The sequence below is a fragment of the Danio aesculapii genome, chromosome 2 (genome assembly GCF_903798145.1).
Source record: "Danio aesculapii chromosome 2, fDanAes4.1, whole genome shotgun sequence".
NCBI classification, from domain to species: domain Eukaryota; kingdom Metazoa; phylum Chordata; class Actinopteri; order Cypriniformes; family Danionidae; genus Danio; species Danio aesculapii.
This window is the reverse complement of record NC_079436.1, coordinates 30543849-30571348: the sequence shown is the minus strand read 5'-3', so window position 1 is coordinate 30571348 and position 27500 is coordinate 30543849. Positions and strand designations below refer to the sequence as shown.

Genomic DNA, 27500 nt, shown 5'->3' with positions numbered 1-27500 from the left:
AACTTAGAAAAGCAAGATTACACCTTGGAGTAAAGATATTGGGACAATATTTTCTCCCAATTAAAAAAAATATTAATCATAATAGCAGAAAAGAAGCAATCATATTATTATTATTATTATTATTATTATTATTATTAAATATATTTATTTATTTATTTAACTTTTTATATATGTTTTCATGCAAATCTGATTTGTTTAAAAAAAAAAAAAAAAGAAAGAGTCAAAATGTTGCAGTTTTTCCCAGAATAAATAGTTTATAAGTTGACAGTGTGAATTACAAAATCAAAATAATAGAAAAAAAAAACTGAATTCCAAGAAAATTTGCTAACCTTAGAAAGTCTGATTTTAAAATCAGAAATTATCTGTATTTTTTCTTTTAATCCTGTGGTAGAAACAAGCCTCCATAAACTATAGATTAAACAAAAGAAATAAATGCATTAATAATGCGACCTTACCTTCTCCAATGAGCACTAAGCTGGTACGACCAGTTGCTTTGCCATCAACAAGGTTGAATGTGAAAGTTCCTTCATCTGTAACCTCCAGTGAATCCATAAACATCTCAATGATGCCAGTGCTTTTGTTAAAGTTCATTGTGTACTTCTGAAAAAAAATAAAAATAACAAAACATGATCACATATGCGGTTCAAGATTGTGTGATAAATAAGGTATGTGGGGTTCCTTCAAGGTAATATTCAATAAACTGTACCTTTCCTTCATGGATGACATTATCATTGAAGACATATTCCACTTGGAGGTTAGAAGTGAACTTGCCAACTTCAGCCCAGAAACGCACACGGCCCTTCTCCTGCAGCTCAATGGCCATTTCACTTTTGAAAGGAATTACTGCAGAAAATTGCTCACAGTTAACCACAAGCGTAGAACACAAAACCTGTTTGGTGCACCTGACAATATTTAGATTCTGGGCTTTTCATAAATAGTTTTTTTAACCTAAAGTAAGGAAAATATCAAAACTATACTTTTAAGTGTTTCTTTTGTCACACTTTATTAATGTGTCTGTAGATTTACATTATATTACACATTTATTTTTTCAAAAAGAGTTTCCTCCATCACTGAGCCATAAATCTTCACTTCAGCAGTACTTACATACAAAATACAGTTTTATTCATATTTAATTAATTTTGCTTATATTTTATATTTATTTTTATTTAGATTTTTTTTACAGAAAGATAAATCTGTAAATAATTTGCCCTGTTATATACAACCTTTTATTCATCAAAAGCTTGTGAACATATGTAATTTCTTGCAGTTTGGTAGTATTTTCTGAATTATAAACTGATAAAAAAAATAAAAATAAATAACTTTGATTTTAATATCTAAAAAATTCAATAAGAATTATGAACCTGACGTTATCCAGCATTTAGACTTTTGTCCTAAAAATGAGCACTTATTAAATTATATAATGCCTTATATCTAAAACATTATTTTAGACTACTTGTAATACAAACATATTGGAAATTGTTCATGTAATCAACTGGGGAAACATCAGTGTCTTGCCTTAAAGGGATAGTTCACCAAAAACTGAAATTCTATCATCATTTACTTTTAGATCCTTACAAATATTATATTTACATCACCCTTGACTTTTACCAACCGTGTTTTCCACTGTTATGGGTTTCTTTTTTTCCGCTAAACACAAAATATGTTATTTTGAAAATATCTGGAAACCTGGAACCCATTGACTTCTAAAGTATTTGTCTTTTCTACTATGGATGTCTATGGTTACCATTTTTTAGCTTTCATCAAAATATCTTATTTTGTGTTCAACTCATATAGGTTTACAACAACTTCAGTGAGTAAATGAGAGAGTAATTAGTAAGTAAATTTCTGTTTTTGAGGTGAACTGTCCCTTTAATGGTCTACAATTGGTGTACTACTAGATTAAGTACTTACTGGGGAATTGGTGATCATGGCTGATATCCAACAAGTGCTTCAGTCCTACAAAAAGTAAACAACATGTCATATAATGGACAAACTTACGTCATGTGCTTTTCTTACTTGACTCCAAGAGAAGAATATTACAGAAGAGTGGAATCATTTGTTTATCGTTTATGGAAACTGAAAATGGAAAGTGGAGGAATGATTTCCTTGTGTTCCCTTCTTAAGAAGGTCACTCTGAGAAATGTCCTGGGATTGAATATCACTGGCCTCAACCGCAGATTAAAGGAAAGTGACTCACCTTCCTCAGTGAGCGTGTAGCTGGCAGACACACCATCAGTGTTGGTCACCACACAAGAGTAAATGCCCAAGTCATCCAATGATGGGTCATTAAATATGGCTCTGGACCTGCATGGAAATTAAAGGCTCAACAGGTATACATCACAAATGACTTGCACATCTAGTTAAGCCTCGTACTGCCATTACGTGTAATGTAATGCAATAATTTATTCCCTAAAAATGACATTTTTTTATCTTCTGAAACATGCTGCAATTTATATTTCGAAGTGATTTTATGTTATTAACATCAAGCAGAACAAGCAAAAAGCTTAGATTTCAGTTAGATTTAAAAAGGTTTCAGTTAGATTTATATAATCTTTTTATTTTTGGTTTGACATTTAAAATAAATGTTTTTTTTAAATAGATTACAGTGTTTTTTCTCCGCAGTGCAATTTTGAGACTGTGTGGCTTATTTCTGGGAAACATGGTAACAAAATAAAATGTAATAAAATGTGATTAATTTATTGATGTTAATATTAAATACACATATGAAGAGTTTGAATGCAAAAGCCTCTAAATGCCATCTGAACTTTTCTTCTAAAATAAGCATTTTTCTCAGGCTGCTATGTGTTTATTCAGTTGTTTTACATTAAATGCAGTAAAAAGAACCTGTTAAATAAAATAAAAAGGTAACACCTTATTTTGATGGTCCATTTAAGTATCAGTAGACTGTCTGCTTAATTTCTGTTGATACTGCTCCTTCAACAGACTATAAGAAACTTTGCAAGTACACGTCAACTTACACTAACCCTAACCCCAACCTAACAGTCTACTTATAATCTAATGAGAATTAGTTGGCATGTAGATGCAATGTAACTTAAATTCAACAAACAGACCATCAAAATAAAGTGTGACCATGAAAAAAATGAACCTACACACGTCTGAGAAAAAGTCTGAGAAAAAGGATCGCTATAGAAGAAATTTTCAGATGGCATTGCAGATAAATCTGAATTCTTCATATGTAAAAATGCTACAATGTGAAATTGTTACACAATCCTATTGTAGTTACTCTTATTATTTCTACACAGTAAAATAATTCTTTCTGACTTTACTTTTTTAGTTGAATCCAACAAATTATTCTAATCATTTCATCTTACATTAAATTTTGTATAAATAAAAAGAAATACTTGAATGCTTAGACTTACTTGAAAATAAATAAGAGACAGATTTAGATGAACCAATCTCACATGAAGATTGGCACAAAATAATACAAAGAATTTTCTCATCATCCATATGCCTCAGACATGCTGTAATACAACTCAAAATTGTTCATTGTTTGCACTGGTCTAAAGTCAGACTCTCTAAGATTAATGCTGACGTAGATCCCATATGTGATCAATGTAGGCAGGCTCCTGCTACTCTGCTGTACATGTTCTGGACATGTCCAAAGCTTTACATAGACTGTATTAGCATTTTTGAGACCTTCTCTGAGGCATTTTGGGTGGAAGTAGAGCCATTACTCGCATTGTTCGGGGTCGCCCCTGAGAACGCTCCTCTCAACACTAGACAAATTAAAATGTTAGCCTTTGATTCTCTTCTGGCTAGAAGACTGATATTGTTTAAATGGAAAGACCCTATTCAACCAACACATATTCACTGGTAAGAGAAGTGATGTCTCGTGTTAAGTTGGAGAAAATAAGGCATACTAAAAAGGGTCTGTTGAGACATTTTATAAGGTCTGGCAACCTTTTTTAACTCTTGTGATAGAAATGGACGCACACAAAATGAAAATATGAGAAAAACGGAACTTGTGTCATATTTTCATGTCATGTTTTCATCTTTTATTTTCTCTATAAACATTTGATTATATATTGTTCCTAGATCTAGTGATCTAGGAAAGACGTGTTTTGTTTTTGTTTGCTCTGTTTAACGTAAAAAACAAATAAAAAAAACCTTGAAAAAAAAAAAATACTTGAAACCTGATAAAAGTAATACATAAGTAAAAGCAACATAAAAAATCTGTTGACTTGACTTTTTGCCATTAATTTTATACAGTTTATATGTATGTTAATTAGTGTACCTTTTCTCAGTGGATTATGAGCATTCATAAAACTCCTGCATGACTTTATTAGGTAGTTGCCGACTGCACTTACTTGCCCCCAGCAGTCTGAATGGTGAGTCTGGAGCTGTCAGTGAAGGCCTCGTAGTTCTTAGACCACACAAACTGAGAGCCCTCTTTAAGATCAGAGCACTCGAAGATCAGAGAAATCACACCGTTGTCATCCACATCCACCACAATCTCATTGGTTCCTGAGAAAAACCCAACATGAATGGTGAAATGAACGGTGCAGCCTGTGAGAGACAGATGTTGTCCTCTAAAACACAGCTGCATTCATGTCCTTGAAAGAACCTTACCAGGACGGGTCTCAGCCAAAACTGCATCAGTTGCCTTTGAGGGTACACCTACACCTGCCAGATTCTTAGCATGGATGCGCAGCCTGTAGGAGATGCCCTCTTGGAGACCTGATACCTTTATCACACAGAGAAAACTAATGAGTGAAACGCCCTCTGATGTTTTGCTCTTTCTGTTCTTTTGAATAACAAAAGAATAAAGAAAAATAACAAAGTCATCATTAAAAATAAATGCCAGTTCTAAGAAATGTTGTTTCTAAGAAACAAAAACCAGCTCGGTTTCTTCAAATATTAAAAGCATAGCTCTCTATGAAGTGCTCCAGACTGTTAGTAAATAGTTGCATTTTTCACCTGGAAGTAAAGCTTTGATCTTTTTTTCCAGTCAGTTTGACTCCATTTTTTAAAGGTCACACTGGTGCCACCACCGATTTACCAACTGATAAGCAACGGCATTATATATGAGAAAAATAGCTGAGCACTCCAAAAGCAAAACGAAACACTACTTGTTTGAACTGTGTGCCATGGACCATTTACCAACTCTGCACAAACAAGAACAAATGGATTTTGTTGCATCAATCAGTTACATGAACACTAAACATCTGCTGATTGGGTTTGATACAGAGCTCTCTGATACAAGCACAAATAAAACATATTTGAAGTCAAATGAATTTGTGCTATTTCTGTGTGGAGTTTGCATGTTCTCCCTGTTTTTGCATGGGTTTCCTCTGGGTGCTCCAGTTTCCCCCACCGTCCAAAGACATGCAGCATAGGTGAATGGGGTATATTCACACAGACTTTTAATTTCAGTAAGCCAGCCTCAGCGCTTCCGATGAACTGTCTTTCCATTAAAAAATTGCTACGTCTAGGGTCTGATTGCTTTAAAAATCAGTGATCTTCACTGCCTGATGAATATACAATATAAAGTGGGCCTCAGACTGGACAAGAAGCACTGCATTAAATTTCATTTTACCCTGCCATGTCTTTAAAATATGACAGGATATTTTACCCCATTATGTTTAATGGAGTTTCTGCGCTAACCTGCTGATTCTGACAGTGCTACCGGTTACACAGTCTTTCATCTCGTTTTATGCTTGAACAGTGAAATGAATGCTTAAGTCTATTTAACTGAATGTACTTTAATTACATTAAAACATTGATGCTGTAAAAGTAACCTTATGAAATTTGAAATAGTTACATTAATCGTTCACTGAAAGTTTATCATTGGCTGAAAATCACTAGCTGTGCATATACCCAATTGGATGAACTAAATTGACCGTAGTGTATGAGTGTGTGTTTGAATGCAAGAGTGTACGGGTGTTTCCCAGTACTGGGTTGTGGCTGGAAGGGCATCCGCTGTGTAAAACATATGCTGGAATAGTTGGCGGTTCATTCTGCTGTTCATTCTGATAAATAAGAGACTGAGCCGAAGGAAAATGAACAAACGAAAGAATGAATGAATGAATGAATGAATGAATGAATGAATGAAATAGTGTAGTCCTTCATTGAGAAGAAAAAACTGTTGAAACTCGTTATACATGTAATTATACTTATGGTAATCTACGAATGTACAAAGGATTAAGGCTGTTACAATTAATCCAGGTGGTACTATTTTTGTAAATTAAAGAAAGTTTACATCTGTATCCTAACTTATGCTCCTGCTAATCTCGACTCAAGCTTTTGTGCATTTCTAAGAGAGAAAACTTCTAATATCGTTAATATTGCATATGCAGCATTACCAAATAAGGCATGTTAGGTATGATAACAAATCAGGTATCAAATGTTAAGGCCCTAATATACTTATATATACAATATATCAAGAACAAAATAAAATAAAATTACATCATTATGAACAAAATCCGGCCAAAATGAAATTTGCTTTGAGTTTATTTTGGCAGTTCAAAACAGCTCACCGTAGCGAACTTTTTATGGGGTGTTTTGGCTTCTAAATACCTTACAGTTACCATTAAACTGTGACGATTATGCAATTGGTGGGTGTGATGTGGAACGCCTTGTTGGACATGCAATTAATTCATATCTCAAATCTACAGAGGTTAGACAGAACAACACCACCACCAAGTTAGCAACATGAACACACTGGAAAGTGTAGTAGCACAGAGATCACTCACAGAGATATTTTAAAAACTCAGAGAGGGTCACACAGCGAACGAGAAGTACTATTCTGTGTCTTTCTGCAGTAAATAGAAAAAAATCAAAAGATATGGCGTGCTTCATTGGTGCTTTTTAGTTTCTCATCTGGTGTGCGACAGGCTGGAGAAGACTGTTTGCCAGATGTTTATGAAACTGTTCACTCCTCTCACACATTGGTTGATGTATTTACAACCCTGCATACTGCAGTGTGGGAGGGTTATAGTGTTTGAAAACAGTATACCATCACTCAGTCTTTTGGAACTTATTTTGCCCTCAAATGAAGAACAAGAAAGAACTTCATTTGACGTACACTGGGGCCAGTCGTGTGGAGTAGGCATGGGCCGGTATAAGATTGTGACAGTACAATATGATAACATTGGATAAAAAAATATCATGGTTTCACGGTATTGTGCTTACTGCTCTAAAATATGTTCTTTTTAAATGTCTGGGTAAAAAATACTAACTTTTTCCCCACTGAAAACCATATATTTTATTTTAAGAAACTTTTAAAATATTTTGGACCAGTAGCTTTTGATGTAGAGAGTTCTTTTCTGCTGGAGATATCTAAAAAACTAAATAAAATAGTCGCAAAAACAAGTTAAAAAACTGTACATTTACCGTAGGAATGGTATACCAGGAAATTCTGGCGGTTTTAAAACCTTGACTTTTCCAAACCATGGTAAACCTTGAAACCGGTTATCATCCCATGCCTAGTGCGGAGCCCTTACTACAAGAAAAACAACAGTTACTTTAAGAAAAATCTTATTTAATTACCTTCATATAAGTATGTTTTGTAGATCTCTCTTGGACGCATCTCCATCTGCCATTCTCTTCCTTGAAGTCCACATAATACCCTGTCACAGGACTGCGGCCATTGAATGTAGGCGGTTCCCACAGAACAACCATGGAGTCTTTACGCACCTCCTGGACACGGAGGCCATGAGGAGGACCTGGCATTTTTGAAAAGTAAAATTAATGAAAAGAAGTGTCCGTACCTGATTATGCAATTTTGAATTAATGTCATGTCATGAACTAGGAAGATAACAGAGCACATGTTGCTTCTCTACCAGTTACTGCTTGCCATCTTTAATGACGTGCAAGACATTATCAATGAGACCGAAATAGTGACTGACATATGGAATCATGAGCATTAACAAACAATGTAGTATTGTCATCATAAAAGCTCCACACACCTTTCCTCAATTGCATAAGGCACAAAGACTACGATCTCACTTTCGTTTCACTATATTTCAAAGCTTTGTACAGAGCTGCTTCTATGTTTTACTGGTTAAAATGAGAAGGAAATGAGAAGGAAACCATTGTCGAGGAAAAATGTTGTGAAGTTTCCCATACCTGCCATTGACTATGACACACTCTGACGAAATGACAGATTCTTGCATCCCAACACATACTGTCATTTACCAAGTCCCCTGAAATTTTATTATCAAGCTTCTTAAAAAACTTTGCCTTGAAACACCTGGATGTATGAGGTAGTTTACTTTTAAAAGCAAGAGTTTTAAACATGGAAAATCATTAATAAAAAGTCCCTAGTCGTGTACCCCAGGGTCATTTTATCCTTTAGTATGCATATCTACTCATCTAGCTTTGCCAAGTTCTAAAATATTTATTGGATAGAGAGTGAATGTTTTTAAAGTACACATATAGTAAACCGTGTGTTCTTTCTGTACTTTTCAATAACAAAAGAATAAAGAAAAATAACAAAGAAAACATTAAATATAATGCCAGCTCAAAGAAATTTGTTTCTAAGAATCAAAAGCCAGCTCTGTTTCTTCAAACACTATATTCATAACACTCTATGAAGTGCTCTATATATTGTCAGTAAATGGCTGCTTTTTATACTTTTGTCCTAAAAAAAGGTCAAACCTTTCTAACCTTTCCATTCTAAAGGTCTCATCCCTATACTCTAATGTCTTCAAAGTGTTTACCCTCTACTGTGAGAGCACTGAAGAAATGAAGGGTGTAGGGGACAAAAAAAACATGTTCCTTAGAGCACACTTGACATCCTGCATCACTCCATTTGTGTCCCAAACTCCTACAAATAAAAGTGTCCATCAATTGTACCCTTCAAAATCATTCATTTCAAAAAAGGCCTCTGACATAGCAAGTTTAGAGCACTTTGAAAGAGTATTTCTTCAACTTTAGAATGGACTGCATGAATAATTGTAAACTTCCTGGGGTCTTTGAATATTTTTGTGGACAATGGGGGGTGTTGAAGCCCAAAAAAAGATGTTCTAGTGTAAACAAACTTAAAAAGGCCATGTCTACTCGACAGTCAGTTACACAATAAAGTCTCACTGCCTGATGCACAAGTCCCACTGCTTACCTGGAACAGCAACGGTCCATTCCTTGCACTCCAATGGGGCAGTGGGTACGGAGGCTTCACTAATACCAGTCTGATTGAATGCACGCACCTGGAACTGGTAGAATTTGTTTTCCTTCAGATCGGTCACCTAAATCAATGAGACAGCAGAGAAACCAGAACCAGGTCTTCAGTCTTCAGCATTCAAAATGTTAACTATAAAAAGTCACATTATACTAAAAAATATAACTAAAATCTTACTATATAACTAAAATATATAAAAAATAACTAAAAATAATAATAATAAAATATATAAAATAATATATATTATTATATATATATATATATATATATATAATATATGGTAAAAGTAAAAAAAAAGTACAAATCAGCGGTTCATTCCGCTGTGGCATCCGCTGATTAATAAAGGGACTGAGCCGAAAAGAAAATGAATGAATGAATAACTAAAAATCTAACTTTAAAAAAAATCTCCAATAGATTTTTATTTCATAAAATAAACGAAATTCAAAAATGGTCAAAAATCCAAAGCTGTGATATCATGAACTACAGGTACCTTGTAAGATGAGCCAGTGACTGCTTTCAGGTTCAGTTCATGCCACTTGCTTGTGACTCCATCTTTCACCGTTCTGTAGTCCAGATAGTAACCTCTGATATCTGCTCCACCGGTTTTAGCAGGAGCTTGCCAACCAATCACCATGTAATCCCGGAGCCTTTCCAGCATGGTCACACCAGTGGGAGGACTTGGGACAGCTGTAGAAGGGCAAGACATAGTTTAACCAAGCAGCATTTACCCGTTGGTTGTTATTTATCATTACCCTATCAAAAAATTCATTCAACATTGTAATTTCTTATCGTGATGAAGCACAGGATCCATTGTGTGCATTTTAATATCATGAAGGAGCTCAAGATCAGTGTATGAAGTTTGGGTGTTGTGTGCTTTCTGGATACAAAAGCATGTTTAGTTTATGCACACTTTCTGCAGTGTATTGTCTTTGAGAAATGCAGTCCAAATAACTTTTCATGCTGTCCAGAAAAGTGCCTCTTATGATTATCAGAAAATCTGTTACTGAGTTACCATGCAACTGTTGTTTATAATTTAGATTGTGTTATACATCAGATTTTGTCTTGAATATGAATTAAACAACCAATTATAATTAGAATTTGCATTAATAAAAGCCACATTATTACAGCATTTAAAAAGTGTTTTTAATTAAGCCCTTCTCAGTATTCTTAACTGAAATCATATCTTAATAAGAGTAAAATAACTAACCTAATGAAATCTCATTTTCATGATATTAATTTTGATAAAAATAATTACAATGAATTACAATGTGCCCATTTTCATTAACGCAACAGTACAAATTTAATCATTTTCATAATACACTAATAACAAATGACCTTAAAAACGAAAGCTCAATCATTATTTTAACTAAATGAAAAAATCTGCTTATTGACATTGTGCAAAATATCTTCCTTTAAGTTCCATAGAAGAAAATAATTTCATTTCACATAGTTTCTGTTAGGCTGAGTTCATATTATAAAACAATAATCATTTGTAATGTACAATACCTTTAAATATTATGAAAATAGCATATAAAAAGATCAGTTCTATATAATAACTTCTTTAGAGTTTATTCGGGGAGAATAATGATAAAGATTTCACCCACCTGTCCATTACACATAATGATACACACATATGTCTCGCAGTCTAAACTACACTTACTTGTCTGGTCTGGACGGAGGATGACCTTCGCTCAAATCGTTTTACCACCCACCCTGCTCATGCACGGCTTTGCATCACACACCCTGCAGTTATTCACAAAAAACACACACACCTACATGACAACACACAGAGGCACACCATCTGAGTTTCAGTCTGCGTGTGTTTTGCATTCTGGGAATGAATAACGAGATACCCCTATTGTCTCTTTCGTCTTTGTGCCTGGATGTTTGTGTCACAGGATACACTCAGGTAATGACTGTGTGTTTCTGAGGAATTAATGGAGAGCTGATAGCAGGGCAGGGCATGGCATGCATTTAATAGGATGTTCATGCAGCATGCAGGTTTATGGTTTTAGCTTGCTGGTATGTAAAGCAGTAGCACTGCTATTCTATATAAGGATGACTTCAGGATGACACTGAACTCTAAGTGAGAGGCTGTTATAGAGTGAATGTGGAGGATGCTTTTGTACTGGTCAAGGACAATATGGAGCTTACTGCTGGCACAGATATGAGAGGGAATGAATCACTGATGGGAAATGTTTCTTTTTAAGTGCATCTTACAAGAGGTGAAATGAAATATACATTCTAAATGAATATTGAATCTTGAAACATAGAGTTGAAGTCAGAATTATTAACCATACACCCCCCCCCCCATTTCCCCCAATTTCTGTTTAACAGAGAGAAGATTTTTTTCGACACATTTCTACACATACTAGTTTTAATAACTCATTTCTAATAACTGATTTATTTTATATTTGCCATGATGACAGTAAATCATATTTTAATAGATATTTTTTAAGACACTTCAATACAGCTTAAAGAGACATTTAAAGGCTTAACAAGGTTAATTAGGTTAACTAGGCAGGTTAGAGTAATTAGGCAAGTTATTGTATAAGAAAGGTTTGTTCTGTAGACCATAGGGAAAAAAATATAGCTTAAAGGGGCTAATCATATTGACCTTAAAATGGTTTTTAAAAAATTAAAAACTGCTTTTATTCTAGCCAAAATAAAACAAATAAGACTTTCTCCAGAAGAAACAATATAATCAGACACACTGTGAAAATTTCCTTGCTCTGTTAAACATCATTTGGGAAATATATATATATATATATAATATATATATATATATATATATATATATATATATATATAATAAAAAAGAAAATTCAAAGGGGGGCTAATAATTCTGCCTTCAGCTGTACATGTAAAGTCTCTCTTTAAATTTCATTGCTTGACTTTTTTTTATTTATTTGATCCAAAACTAATTTTAATAAATTGAAATTGAATAATTAAAAACAGGTCAAAAAGTCCTGTTTTTAAAAGAACCCAATGAACATCTACTAAAGTGATTTTATGTTCAGTAGAAAACATTGAATGTGCTTAATCTTAAAATATGTTTCAAAATAATTTTCAAAACTTTAATTCAGTGTAACAGTAATGGAGACCACATGGGAATTCGCAGATCCTCTGAATTTATTAGATATGGGTTTTAGAAAAATGTTAATGTATGTATACCTTTTGCCATGTACATTCAAATTAGTGTGAGCTGTGATATTTTCAAGGTGAAACTGTGCTTCAGTGAAATGAAAGACAGCGTGGTGCAACAATTAGTTTTTTTTTTGCTAAATAACAAAAAGACGAACTTCAGTGATTAAACTTTTATTTCAGCTTGCAGTATATTACAAGCCATCAACTGGTCACTGACATCAAACAGTGAGCATGACCAGTAAAGTTTATCATAGTTATTCACAACATGTACTTTATTAAAGTCTGACAATAACAATGTTTTTTGGCTCTTCACTGAATGACTTTTTTTTTTTACTTGAGTTAGCGCACTGTGAAATGATCAATTATTTAAAAGCTATAAGCTTTATTTATTTATTGCAACACCACACACCATCTTCAGCGTGCATTTTGATGATTTCACACACTCTTGACGATATTTTTTTAAAAATATTGGATTATAAAATGCTATAACAGTTCATGGTTGGGAAAACAGTCCAGTGATTAATATGCAAGTAAGTATTGTATGTATGTATACATGCATGTAATTAATTACTTATTTATTACCATTGGGCTGTTGTCCCAAACATGAACTGTTACAGGTTGTTCAGTATAACAGAATCAAGAAGTCATTTTATAATCCATCATTTCAAAATCTTAGCCAACGGTGTGTGAAATCCTCAAATGCACCCTGAAAATAATGTGTGTTGCTGCTATAAATAAATAAATAAATAAATAAAGCTTATTGCTATTTTTACAGTGCCATAACCCAAATTAAAAAAAAGAAGTCATTCAGTGAAGTGTCTAAAACACGTTTATTGTCAGACCTATGAAGTAGATTAATTCATTCATTCATTTTCCTTCAGCTTAGTCATTTATCAAGAGTTGCCACAACGGAATGAATCACCAACTATTCCGGCATATGTTTTACGCAGCGGATGCCCTTCCAGCTGCAACCCAGTACTGGGAAACACCTATACACACTCGCATTCACACATGCACTCGTACACTCCGGCCAATTTAGTTAATCCAATTGATCCATAGCACATGTTTTTGGACTGTGGGGGAAACCAGAGCACCAACTGGCACAGACGGGACTCAAACCAGTGACCTTTTTAATGTGAAGAGACAGTGCTAACCCTAATAAAGACACTGTGCCGCCCTAATAAAGTAGATCTAATGTACAATTGTGATTAACTTTACTGGTCAAGCTCACTGTTTGACGTCGTGACCAGTTGATAGCCTGTAATAACCAGTAAGTTGAAGCAAAACAAATTCTGTTACACCACACTGTCATCCATTACACTGAAGTAATCAGATAATATTGAAACTGGCAAGTAGGTGTCCAACCTAAATGCATTAAATATATGTATATATAATTTCAGTCCAATTTACACCAAAGCTGAAGTATAGATAACTCATTGTGCCTCTCAGATTAAAATACACATACAATTAAAGACATTTTTAGCCCTACTATCCCAAATGATGTTTAACAGAGAGAAAAAATAAATCAAACATTTAAAAAAATCATAATAACCAATTTTTATAACTAATTTCCTTTGTCTTTGCCATAATGAGAGTACATAATATTTTATAAGATACTAGTATTCAGCTTAAAGGCTTAACTAAGCTAATTAGGCAAGTTAGATTAATTAGGCAAGTCATTGGACAACAGTGGTTTGTTCTGTAGCCAAAAAACAAAACAAAAACTTTAAGGAGGCTAATAATATTAACTTTAAAAATTATTTTTTAAAAACTTAATGTTTTTATTCCAACCAAACTAAAGGAAATAAGACTATTTTAGATATAATATAATTGCATACATTGTAAAAATGTCCTTGCTCTGTTAAACATCACCTACAGGATTACAAATTACAGGATAATAATTCTGCCTACAACTGTACATAAGGCCAAATTTAAATCAGGAGTAAAACAAGATAATGTATAACATCACACCGTAACATGCATGACATTTAATAAGTCATGCAATTTTATAGTCTTCAAGTTTTCATGTTCCTTGATGTAGACAAAATACTCACCAACACTTGCTTTAACAAGGCAGGCCTCAGATTCGGCGCTGCTTCCACTGTATCCTGCAGCATTCACTGCCTTCACCCGAAACGTGCATTTATCCGTGGCGTTCAGCCCATGGCACACAAACCTGCATATAAGACGGGATTGATACATTACTTACAGTACAGTAAACAAAAGCTTGTACAAATAGATCTATAAAAAGATGTGTTATTATAACTCTTAGAAAACCCTCTCTCGTTTTACTAAAATTTCACATTTGGCATACCTCGTGCCTTTGACTGGCTTATTGTTGCAGGGAGCCCACACACCGCTGCCATCCACAGTGACCTCAATATAGTAGCCCACCAGATCCTTCACCTCTTTAGATGCTCCCCAGCACACCACCACAGAAGAGTCAGTGTTTCGGATGGGAATGACCGGGCCTGGGGCAGAAGGCAGGTCTGAAAACAAAAAAGAAAATGTTCGGTGTATTTCCAGGCATGACATTTTTATCTTTTCAGAATTTTACATTTATGCTGATGCTCTAACCCAAAGTGACTTTAAAGGCTTGACATTGAAGGCTTGACATTTAAACAGTTCTTGCTTTCACTGCTTCTTTTTAAAAATGCATTATCAGAAATAAAGAAAATTTTTTAATAAGAAATATTTTTGCATTCAGATTTCTACTTTTATTAATTTATTTCCTAATTAATTTATGTATTTTTTGTATACAATATTTATTTCAATTGTATTTATTTGTATGTTTGTTTGTCTTAAAATTAGTTTTATTTATTTAATCAAATTATGGAGGATTTGTTTATTTGAATCTTAGTATCATTTTATTATAATTTATCATATTACTGTAATTTAAATTATTTACATTTCTTTTGTGCTGATGGGCAGTTCTCAATCTCAGTTGTCCAATCATATTTTTATTTATTTAATTAGATTATACTATATTATGCTTTTATCCATTCATTTACAACCACTCACTCCCAGTACCCATGCAGTTCATGTAATAGAAAATAAATATGAAAGAAATTAAAATAAATTAAACAAAAACTAAATATTTTTCAAATAGAATTTTTTACCAGTTTATATCAGTTTTTTACTGAATAAATTGGGTCTTTACACAAAAAACTACTGTATTTAGATATCTTTTACATTTTAAAGCTGGACTCCCTGAAGCATATTTGGAGATCCATGGAATCTAAATGGATTGTATGAAACGTTTTTTTTCAAGGATACACCTAACTGATCAATTTAACAACATTGCAAAAGCCCACAAAATACTGATACCAGTATTTAAATAACCCCTGAATAAAACAATGACCATTTTAACAGTACTTTCCCACTGAACTCACACTATCCCAGTCCTGACTTTATATGTGTAATGATTTCCAAAATGTATAATAATTATGTTTGCTGTTTGTTCAAACTCATATATAAATCAGCTGAAACAACACAATTCTTGTGTTTTTGGGACAACATAATTGTTTTATGTTCAATCATAATTGTTTTATGTGAATTTGTAAAAAAACTTAATTGTGTGGAACCCAGCATTTTTTACAGTGTATGGCCTTTCTGAGTCACAGAAGTAATGAAACACATTCTCTATCCTGCAATCCAGGACATATGTCACTAACCTACTTCTTTTGTGTGTTTCTAATGTTCACACTCACCCAATCGGTCTCCCACAGTAGTCGCCCCAGTTTCCTCTGATGGCTCTCCAACTCCAGCAGAGTTACAGCTGCGTACACGGAAAGTGTAGGATTTGTCCTCAGCGAGATCAAAGAGGGCAAAGCGAGGAGACTTGACTGGAATCCCAGTGTTTACCCTCTGCCATGCATCTGTACCCACCAAACACTGAGAAAAGATGTACTGTATTAGTCTAAAATGTATTTAATTCATCCCCCTCAAAAATCTAATGCTTTACATCCTCCCTCACCTTCTCCACGTAATACATGACGCCCTCATGTCCTCTCTGCATAGGTGGCTTCCAGCTCAGGACCACATAACTCTTAGTAGCCTCAGTGACGGCCAGGTCAGTAGGTGGACCAGGGACAACTCCAACTAAAAGAGTGCAGAGAAATAATGCTGCATATCTTTACCTTAGAATTATAAGGTTCAATAATAAATAATAAGAGTTATTCACTTATTCTTATTAAATGACGGCTTATTTACATCATTTTTTTTTTACATTTTAAGACTTTTTATTTAAAAAAAAAAAAAGGTTTATCTACAAAGTCAAACTCTAGCTTGGCTCTATAAGGTTCTTTCTTTGAGTCAATAAGCATTTTTAATGCACGCACGAAGACCAATCAGCATCAGCTTTCTTTGTTATTTCATCCAGACTGCTCCATTGAAAGTAGGAAAGACCATAAAGAAACACAAAATCACACAGAGTCGGCTAAATAATGCTGCACCACACAAAATTGAGATGTGTGTAGATGTGATGATTTAGAAGAATTTTTGACATTGAGATAAAATGTTACATTTTACATTGTTGAAAAAAACAATATCAAAATATGTATATTAAATGTGAAGTATTTTTATTTGTGTGTATATATGTTAAGTGAAAACATTTCAATGTTTATTAAACTCATTTGCTCATTTAATAGTAAGCCTTGAAGGGCAAATACTTAAATTAATTCAATATAATACAATATCATTTAATAAATCTAATTCAATAATTTATATAAAGCATAAAATTTTATAAAATTAACATATTAATTAGATAAAATTAACATCTGGACAAAATATTTAGCACAGCGTTATATGCTTCATTTAAACAAGAAAATTTCTTTCTTGAAAAGTAATGCTTCAATGAATGATCTGCCAGACAGAACCTTATAATTCCAAGTGGAAAATGACTTTTCAGAATTAGAAGGTTCTTTCATTTACCATGTCTTTTTTTTTACTACAATTCGCAAAACTTTGATCATTTACATTTAGAGTACATTCAGGATCTCTGTCATGTTCATGTATGAAAGAAAACGGTTGCACGCATATTGTTTGCTATATAGAATGCAAAAACTTTGAAGCTCAATTTCTTAAATCATTCAGAACGCAGATAGAACCTTATAATTCCAAGGTGACGATTTCACTAGTAGAGTTATGAATCCATTTAAACACAAAATTAAAGTAAAGTTTTTTAGATGTTAGTATCAGTGTTGTTAGTTTTTAAGATATCAATAAGCTAGTGTGCTCCAAAACAGTGACAAAATTTGCGGTTAGAAGATCTAAAACTGATGTAAACATGTAAAGCTTGTAGTTACTTTCGCCTATATATATATATGGAACAATGATTTGTTTCATGTCACCAAAAACTAGTTTCTCATCAAATCATAACCAATCAAATGCTTTTTAGTATCTGACATGCCTTGCCCCCTTCAAGACGCTTCCCATTTGCTTTTCATTGGATGCACTTGAATTCAACCACTCTCACTGGAGAGCGGTGATAAAACAAAAGCTATTGGCTGTTTTTTTTAAAGAGGAGGAGCTACACTATGTCCCACCCTCTCTTCTTATTTCGGTTGAGAATACTTCAAACATCAAATAAAAATGAATTTTTTTAAAGCACTTCATGGAACCTTTAGGTCTAATTTAACCCTGTGTGTAGTCATAATACCTGCCTCACATTATGATGAACAATATACTGAACAATATACTGGTTATATTAAAAGTGCTTTCTTACATTGGTCAATGTTGGAAATGCATTGCTTTAATATTGCGCATACTCGTCTCATCTATTAAAATTGACATTGTGTTGTTCACCAACATTTAACACTTATGTAAAAGTGAATCATTTCAATATACAGTTTTTTACTACTATTAAAAAAAGGGTAATTGCGATGTTCATTTAATTTGTTTTGTTTGAATGAAATTCTTATATTCAGCAAGGACGCATTAAATTGAAAGTTTATTAACAGTATACTTTCATAATGTTACAAAACATTTCTAATATATCTAAATAATTGCTGAAAAAGCCCAGTTTCCATCAAAAAAGCCACGCACTCTAAGTTTTTCATAACTGATAATAATAATATATGTTTTTGAGTACCAAATCAACATACCAGAACAATTTCTGAAGGATCGTGTTACAGTGAAGACTAAAATAAAGATGCTGGATGATCAGTGGAATAATTTACATGATAAAATTTATTACAATTACAAATATGTTTTTAAAATAAATATAATAGTAAAATAATTAACAATAGCAAATAATATATTGTAATAATACTAAAACTGTAATAATATTTCACGCAATCTTTATGTTTTTACTTTTAGTTTTTTTAATCAAATAAATACTAAGCACAAAACAGCTTATTGGCCCAAATTTTTTTTTAAATAAACAAAAAATTATTCATAAATGAACAAATTAATTAAATAATCTCATAATTTAATTAAATAATTCTTTACCTGTGGGATCTTCCTCAGTGAATTTGATCACTCCAGTCCATGGAGCTGAGGGACCAGCTGTGAAAATCAGACAATCGTAGGCAAACCTTACCATCTTTGTTCTTCAGTTTTCAGAATTTTTTGCAGTTTCCTCTTAATTCTTCACACACACACACACACACACACACACACACACACACACACACCACACACACACACACACCACACACACACACACACACCACACACAAAGGCACATTACCTCTAAGGCGGGCCCGGTCTGATGGGTCCATGGCAACTACAGGGTCAGAGACCCGAGACGGACGGCTTACACCAGAATTATTGAGAGCTCGCACCCGAAACATGTAGGAGCGTCCCTCAATGAGGCCAGTGACAGGAAAACGGGCATATTTTACTGGGGTGTCATTGCACTGAGTCCAGTGATGGTTGCCAACCTCCAACCTGTAGAGAAATATTTAAATGAGGAGCACTGGCTTGGGCTTTATAATCCCCACTGCTGACGGCATATTACGTAACTCACCTGTCATGAAGTAACCAGTGACGGCACTGCTGCCCTCCACTGCTGGCTGCTTCCAGGTGACAACCACATAGTCTTTATTAGCATCGTGACAGCGCACATCAAGAGGAGCGACTGGAACCCCTTCCTCCTCCACATCAGCATCTGATGATATACACAAATCAGCTTTATTTGCGCTCTGCTGTCATTTCAAATTATGGCTGAGTAAAACACAACACAACATCTCTGCTCTCTGAACACAGCTAGCTAATTTCAGCTCTCTCTTGTCTTAACTCTCTCATAACATCTCAGTCACCTCATTATAATAGATACTTCCTCAAAACATGGCAAAGCAATGCATTGATGAGCCAACAACAAGGTCTAAATTCCAAAAAGTGAATATAAATTAGATTTTTACTCATATAAGATATTTCTACATTAATATAAAATTTGAATAAATAAAATTCAATGCCATATGCCATATCACATATATCACAGATAAGACATTGTTCAATGTAGTAATCTGTCTTTTAAATGTAACTTGCTTATTCATGCTAGCCATGTGCTAAACATATTAATAACTAATGACAGCAACTAATGACAGCACTTCATGCTAAAAGTGTTCAAATGTGCTTACATGCTAAAAAATCATGCTAGCAATGAGACTAAGACATGCTAGAAGTTTAATAATGTCAAACAACCTAAAACAAAAAGGTAAATAATTATTTGAATACTGTTAAAACATGCTAGCTTAGCACTATTAACAGCAATGATTGTTACCATGTGGTATTTCATGCTAGAAGTGTTCAATGTGCTTACATGCTAAAAATCACGCTAGCAATAAGACTAAGACATGCTAGAAGTGTAATAATGTCAAACAACCTAAACAAAAAGGTAACTAATTATTTGTATACTGTTAAAACATGCTAGCATAGCACTAATAAAAGCAATGATTGTTAACAATGTGGTATTTCATGCTAGAAGTGCTTAAATGTGCTTATATGCTAATAAATCATGCTAGCAACAAGACGAAGACACGCTAGAGATAGTCAAACATGTTAAAACAAAAAGGTAAATAAATAAAATTTGAAAACTGTTAAAACATGCTAGCATACACTCAAAAATATATTTTTTTGCTTGTTCAAACTATTTATTTAAAATAAGCTGAATCAACACAATTCTTGGGATTTCATTGGGACAACTTATTTTTTTTTATGTTCAATTCACATCAACTTTGTTAACTTAATTTGTGTTATGACCACATGAATGAATTGTGTGGAACCCTGCATTTTTTACAGTGTAGCATTAATAACAGCAATGATTGTCAGCAATGTGATAAACGTACTGCCAATACAGGCTTTCATGCTAGAAGTGTTCAAATGTGCTCACATGCTAAAATCAAGCTAATAATAAGATGAAGACATGCTAGAAGTGTGATCATGTCAAACGTGCTAAGACAAAAAGGTAAATAAATATTTGAATACTGTTAAAACATGCTAGAAACAAACTTAACATTCTAGCAACACGCTAATTGTGCCAGCTAAGTGCTAAATCATGGTAGCAATGTGTTAAAACACGGTTATAAACATGCTAGGACTATTGTAAAACGCTAACCATGCTATTTGAAGTAAAACTGTTTTAAACAAATATTAATTAACAAGACAAAAAACTTTTAACCACTTTACCGATAATAAAATATATTCATTTACATACATACATACAACAAAAAAAAACATGCTACATGTTAACAATTGGTCCATGATCTTACTTTTTTTTTTTAAATAACTACTTATTAATAATGTTTAACTAGTTAATATGAACTCTGTGTCTCAAACAATCATTAATCGATTTAAAAAAACGACTACCAGGCAGCCCCAAACTCTTGGCCATTAGTACAACTTGCTCTTCACACATGGCTGCCTTTAGTGCTGTCAGCCAAAAATAGAAGCAGCATTCCCACAGAGAAACCTAATACTTGTGGCAACTCGCCTCTTAAAGATACAGTGAACACAGCTTGACTGACAATACAATGTCGCCCTTCAGTGTGAGATGACACAATTTCAGATTACACAGCTCAAACGTATAGGCAGGACTGACCTCTGACAAACACATAGGCAGAGTGGGTGTCGAAGCCTGACTTGGTGTTGACACGCAGGGTGTAGAGACCCTCATCTTCTTTGTTCAGATGCACAAGGGTCAAAGTGGCTTTTCACCACTCCAGTGCATGTGCACCCACTTAGAAGATGACAAGGCGACACCTGATAAAGAAACAGATCATTACAGACTGTACAATGGTTAGGAGGTGGTGACTTGCATGGTCCAATATGCTCATACTTTACTTTAGCGCTGCATGATATTGGAAATATCTAGCATTGCGTTTTTTTGTTTTCTGTGATTATATTGTGTTATGAATACAATTTCACCAGATAACTTGAATATATCTATTTGAAAATGTTTTATTGTAGTTTCTGCAGACATAGAAAAAAGGAACAGACAGACAAACCCATCATGAAACAATAATCTGTGCAAAATGTAAAATAAAGCACACAAAACAAGGGAAAATGGCAAGATACAAGGCATGTATGACCTACAAAAAGACACAGTAATGGATGTAAGAGAGAGAGAAAGACAAATCTTCAAATCTTCAGAAATTAAACAACATTACTAGTCTTTATGGTGTTTTAGAAAAAAATGGGATTTTTAAATTTATCAATTTATCAAATTTGCAGAAGTGGTATATTTAATTCTTTCCAAATGTAAAGCGGAGGTAAGTCCAAGAAGCTAGTCAGAAAAAAAAGGCCTAACATGTTTTTTCCAGAAACAAAGAATAATTTTTTTAGCTATGATAATGCCATACTGAACAGGTAACCGTCAGTGGTGTAAAGCAACAAATTTCAAATTCTCAAACTACTGTAATTGAGTAGTTTTTCTCAGGAATTATAATTTAGTAAGTAGTTGTAAAAAAAATTACTTTTACTTTCCCTTGAGTACATTTTTAGTGCATTTTTAGTAGCAATACTTTTACTCCACTACTTTCCTTCAACCTGCAGTCACTTTTTTTTTGTCTATGGGGATTAGAAATATCAGTCTTGTAATTCATGTCAGCGACGCAGTGGCGCAGTAGGTAGTGGTGTCGCCTCACAGCAAGAAGGTCGCTGGTTCGAGCCTCGGCTGGGTCAGTTGGCGTGTCTGTGTGGATTTGTATGTTTCCTGCGTTCGTGTGGGTTTTCTGGGTGCTCCGGTTTCCCACACAGTCCAACGATATGTGGTACAGGTGAATTGGTAAATTGTCCGTAGTGAATGTGTGTGAATGAGTGTGTATGGACGTTTCCCAGATATGGGTTGCAGCTGGAAGGGCATCCGCTGCGTAAACATGTGCTGGATAAGTTGGTTCATTCCGCTGTGGCAGACTAAGCCAAAAGAAAGTGAATGAATGAATGATTCCTGTCCAATCAGATCGCACACAGAAGGTAAATCGCATCATAATGAACTACCTCAAGACATGGGCGCTTTATAATTGCAACAAACTGGAAGCATTAAAAGTGTCCAAGAAAATGTCCAAAAATCTTTACACGCATTGACCCAGAGACGATGACGGATGTTTACTGTATGATGACAGAAAGGGCCTTAAATATCCAGCAGGCACAAGAAGTCAACACGACGTCAGATTGACGTTGTACCCCAACATCATGGGGACGTTGCATGTTGTTTGGAAATGAAAATCGAGTTGACGTCAGAAACCCAACGTCAGGCCGACGTCAATGTCCAACGCCCAACCTAAAATCAACCAATATCACCGTCTAATGATGTTATAGCTTGACGTTTGTGGACGTTACCACTATGACATCTATCAGATGTTGGATTTCGGTTTCCCATACCTGACGAATAATTGTCAGTATGTGACGTCAATATGACGTTGGATTTTGGTCACTTTCTATCACAACCTAAAAGCAACCAAATATCAACGTCATTTGACGTTGTTATTGGACATCAAAATAACATTGTCCTTAGACGCTGGCTCACAAATCTAACCTAATATTAACGTTTTATTTACATTACATTTACATTTAGTCATTTAGCAGACGCTTTTATCCAAAGCGACTTACAAATGAGGACAAGGAAGCAATTTACACAACTATAAGAGCAGCAGTGAACAAGCGCTATAGACAAGTTTCAGGCGTGTAAAAGTCTAAGAAGCAAAACATTAGTAGAAATTTTTTTTTTTTTTTTTTTTTTTTTTAATAGAGAGAGAGAGAGAGAGAGAGAGAGAGAGAGAGAGCGAGAGAGAGAAAGAGGGCTCAGTTAGTGGTATAGCCAGAGAGGCAATTGCAGATTAGGAGGAAAAGTGGAGACTTTTATGATGTTGTGTGCCTGGGGCATAACTAAATGCACTACAGAATGTTACGTTTACACACATCCACAAATTACATGTAAATGGATCAGCTTTTTACAGCATAATACTCACTATTACTATTCTACTATTATACTATTCACTACTCTTGAGTAATTTTAAAAGGGGAACTTTTTACTCATACTTTGAGTAATATCTACAACAGACACTTTACTCTACTTGCACTACATTTTTAGGCAAATAATGGTACTTTTACTTAAGTATGATTTTTCAGTAATCAATAATTATAGAGTTGTGAAAAGTAGGCAAAAATATTATTAATGTATAAATCTTTCACACTGGAAACTCCTTTATCTTGCCATTGCTCAAAAACTAATATCTCTATTTGGAAGGAATTTATCATTTTAGATTAATTTGGATGATTCCGTAGGGCTGTGCGTCTGCATAACATAGAATAAACAATGTACAAGTTAGATCAATATAATCGAACAAAAGGTACAGATGAAATAACAGTATTTATTGTGTTTCAGAGGAGTTTAACAGTATTCAGGTACAGTAATTGAATAATAAAATGTAAAATTAAAATGCATAATCTTCATTTCATAAGTTCGTCAATAAAATTAATTATTATTAAAGTTACAAACAGTACAAATTCTTATGCCTTGAATGCTTTTAAAATCCTCACACAGTCCCACAGGCCTTAAAACACATGCAAATGAAAATCTATTACAGATAACTCCTACAGTGACTCCACAAATCTCATGTGTGAACTGTGGTGCTGATAAACTGTAATCAAGACTCAGGTTGCATCCAGATACCATTGAAATGTGAGCAACATTGGTTGCTGTTGTAAATATCAGCAATAATAATAGGACAGTTAGAAGCATCATTGTTTTTTTATGTCAACCGTTAGTCATCGCCTGTAATGCATAACATATCCATGAACTTGTGTGGAGCAAAGCAATAACATAGATGTGTTTATTTGGGTGTGGATTTTAAATACCAACAGCATTTGTCTGAAATCACATACTGCACCTTAAGAAATGTGACGCACATATGAGAGATGATAATACCTTGCCCTCCTGAATGGTGACAACATCTGGCAGGCCACCCACAACACGTGCCCGGTCTAAAAATACACAAACCATTAAATAATTAGCAGTTTCAATAAACTTCAATATGAAGAAGAAGGTACTTGCTTCCTATAAGGCTGCTCAAAATATTTAAGCATTCATAATTAATTATGGCATTGAATCAAAACATGTCTTGAGGTGGCAATTATGGTCGCAGGTTCTTCTGAGATTTGTTGGTAATGTCAGAATTTGCGACCATTATAGCTTTTGAAAGATGCACACCAGATTGAATTTCAGATTGAAGATGTTGTGAATCTGTTTACTTTGTGATAGCACAATATTAATAGCAAAGACAATCACTTACTTCTCTCTGCTATGGCCGCCGCCCTGAGGAAGGAAAGACAGACAAACACAGTGTTATTTGGGTCTTTAAATAGTATTGGTGACTGCTAAGGTGATGCATTCTTCTTGCACTTTTCAATATCAGGAAATGCTTCACTGTACGCCCACTGTGACGCACTCACGGGTGGTCTATTTTAGTATTGTTGTGACAGCTTATGCAAGAAGGTCTTGACCAGGGAATAGTAGAAAGTAAAAATAAAAAACTTGTCACATTATTAGTATTTGATGGTTTTCATTTGATCAAACTTACTTCAGCCTCTTGAATTCTTCAAATGCTTCCTCCCATACTACACAAATAGAAAAAAAATGAAAAACATTCAGATATAAATGTAATGGCAGATGTATAACTAAAAGACCACACCAGTCTAAAGTCTCATGTAGTAGCACTAAAAATATAAAAGGAGAAGAGATGACTGTAAATGACGAGAGTGGACCAGGCCTGGCACGTTATGTTTAGTTTCAGTTTCTGTTTAGGCAGCAGTCGTCAATGAGAGGCTGTCACCACATGTTTTTTTTTTATTTATTTTGTTGATTAAAGTGTTTGAATATTCACCGGTTTCCCGTCTTCTTCCTCTTAGGCGTATGCAGCAATGTAACAAAGTACAAAACACACTGCTCAAGGGAAGAAGAAGGTGGTAAAACCAGTGAACATTCAAACAATTTAATAAAGCAAACAAAACAAAACTAATGGGCAGCAGCAGCCTCTCATGGATGACCACCACCAAAGTGAAGGCAAAACCAAGTATAACATGTCCCAGGCTTGGTCCTCTCTCGTCTTTCACCGTTTTCTCTCCTCCCGTTAAGTTTCCAGAGCTCCTACATGAAACTTGAAACCCGGTGTGGCACACAGGTGACACACTAACATGATCACACTCATAGCACCGCACTAGGATCACAGCTGAGCTGATATACAACCATAATCGCAGGGCTACTTGTGCGATATTGCTTATCTATCGATAGATAGATAGATAGATAGATAGAGATAGATAGATAGATAGATAGATGTAGATAGATAGATAGATAGATAGATAGATAGATAGATATAGATAGATATAGATAGATAGATAGATAGATAGATAGTTGAAGTCAGAATTATTAGCCCCTTTGAATTTTTTGTTCTTTTTTTAAATATTTCACAAATAATGTTTAACTGATCAAGGAAATTTTCACATGATGTCTGATAATATTTTTTCTTCTGGAGAAAGTCTTATTTTTTTATTTCGGCAAGAATAAAAGTGGTTTTAATTTTTTTTAAAACCATTTTAAGGACAATATTATTAGTCTCTTTAAGCTATATTTTTTGATAGTCTACAGAACAAACCATCATTATACAATAAACTGCCTAATTACCTAATTAACCTAGTTAAGCCTTTAAATGTCACTTTAAGCTGTATAGAAGTGTCTTGAAAAATATCTACTAAAATATTATTTACTGTCATCATGGCAAAGATAAAATAAATCAGTTATTAGAGACGTTAAACAGAAGTTGGGGAAAAAAATTAACCGGGAGGTTAATAATTCAGGGAGGCTAATAATTCTGACCATTTTGAGGGATGCAAACAAAAACAATGGTCCCAACGTATTTCTTGTTTTACATTTTTAATTTCTGTAGCTTCAGACAATATAAAAAGAGCCACATATTGACAAATAATGTTATGATAGCAGTTTTAACATTAAGTTAGGATTGAATTGCCTATTGTTACAGTTATGAAATAGTTTGATAACAAGCAGGAAATGTTCATGGGCCAATGACATGACCAAATTGAATTGGTCTATTGAATTGTCAGTTGCACTGGATTAGGGTTTACATGAATAATTAGGTATGGGTTTTGTCACGATCACCAGCGATTTACTACCTGAGATCGCTGGTAAACACACTTACTTTGACATGAACTACAAATCCGCCAGTTATGGACTACAAGACCCAGTCATACAACACACACAAAAGCGGTTCCAGATCAAGACTGATTACACTCTCACAGCTGAAGCTGCTCAAGGACTGATTAATGCACTACATAAGCACAAACACAGTCTTGTTCTCTGTTCTAGTGACATTACAACGCGTTTTCTTTGTCCTGCGTTACTGTGTTTTTGTGCCTTGCCTTGTTTATTCGTTTAATCCTGTTTGCTGCCTGCCTCTGACCATTTGCCTGCTATTTCGACTACGACTCTGGATTGCCCTCATACATGTTTGCTCCTGCGCTGATCCTTGCTTGCCTGACCATCCTGTCAATAAAACCCTACATTTGGATCCTCACCCCTGTTGTCAGTGTCACACCCCTGGTTACATGTTTAAGTAACAAGTTATTCTTTGTTTTCTTTGATTAAAAAGTATCAAGACATTAGTTCGAAATTGTAAATAGAAATATTATCATTCACAGCATTTAAGATGAAAACTGGTCAAAAACTGTTTTTTTCCCAACAATTTTTTTCTGTTTGGTC

General features: G+C 34.2%; 1 protein-coding gene across 1 annotated transcript in view; it reads right to left on the bottom strand.

The window, feature by feature from the left end:
• The window catches only part of myom1a (myomesin 1a (skelemin)), an 80286-nt gene that overhangs the window by 11240 nt on the left and 41546 nt on the right, over positions 1-27500 (bottom strand). Inside the window, 3 exon segments of the mRNA XM_056477131.1 lie at positions 24657-24712; positions 25021-25043; positions 25309-25345. Coding sequence (XP_056333106.1) covers positions 24657-24712; positions 25021-25043; positions 25309-25345 — 116 coding nt within the window.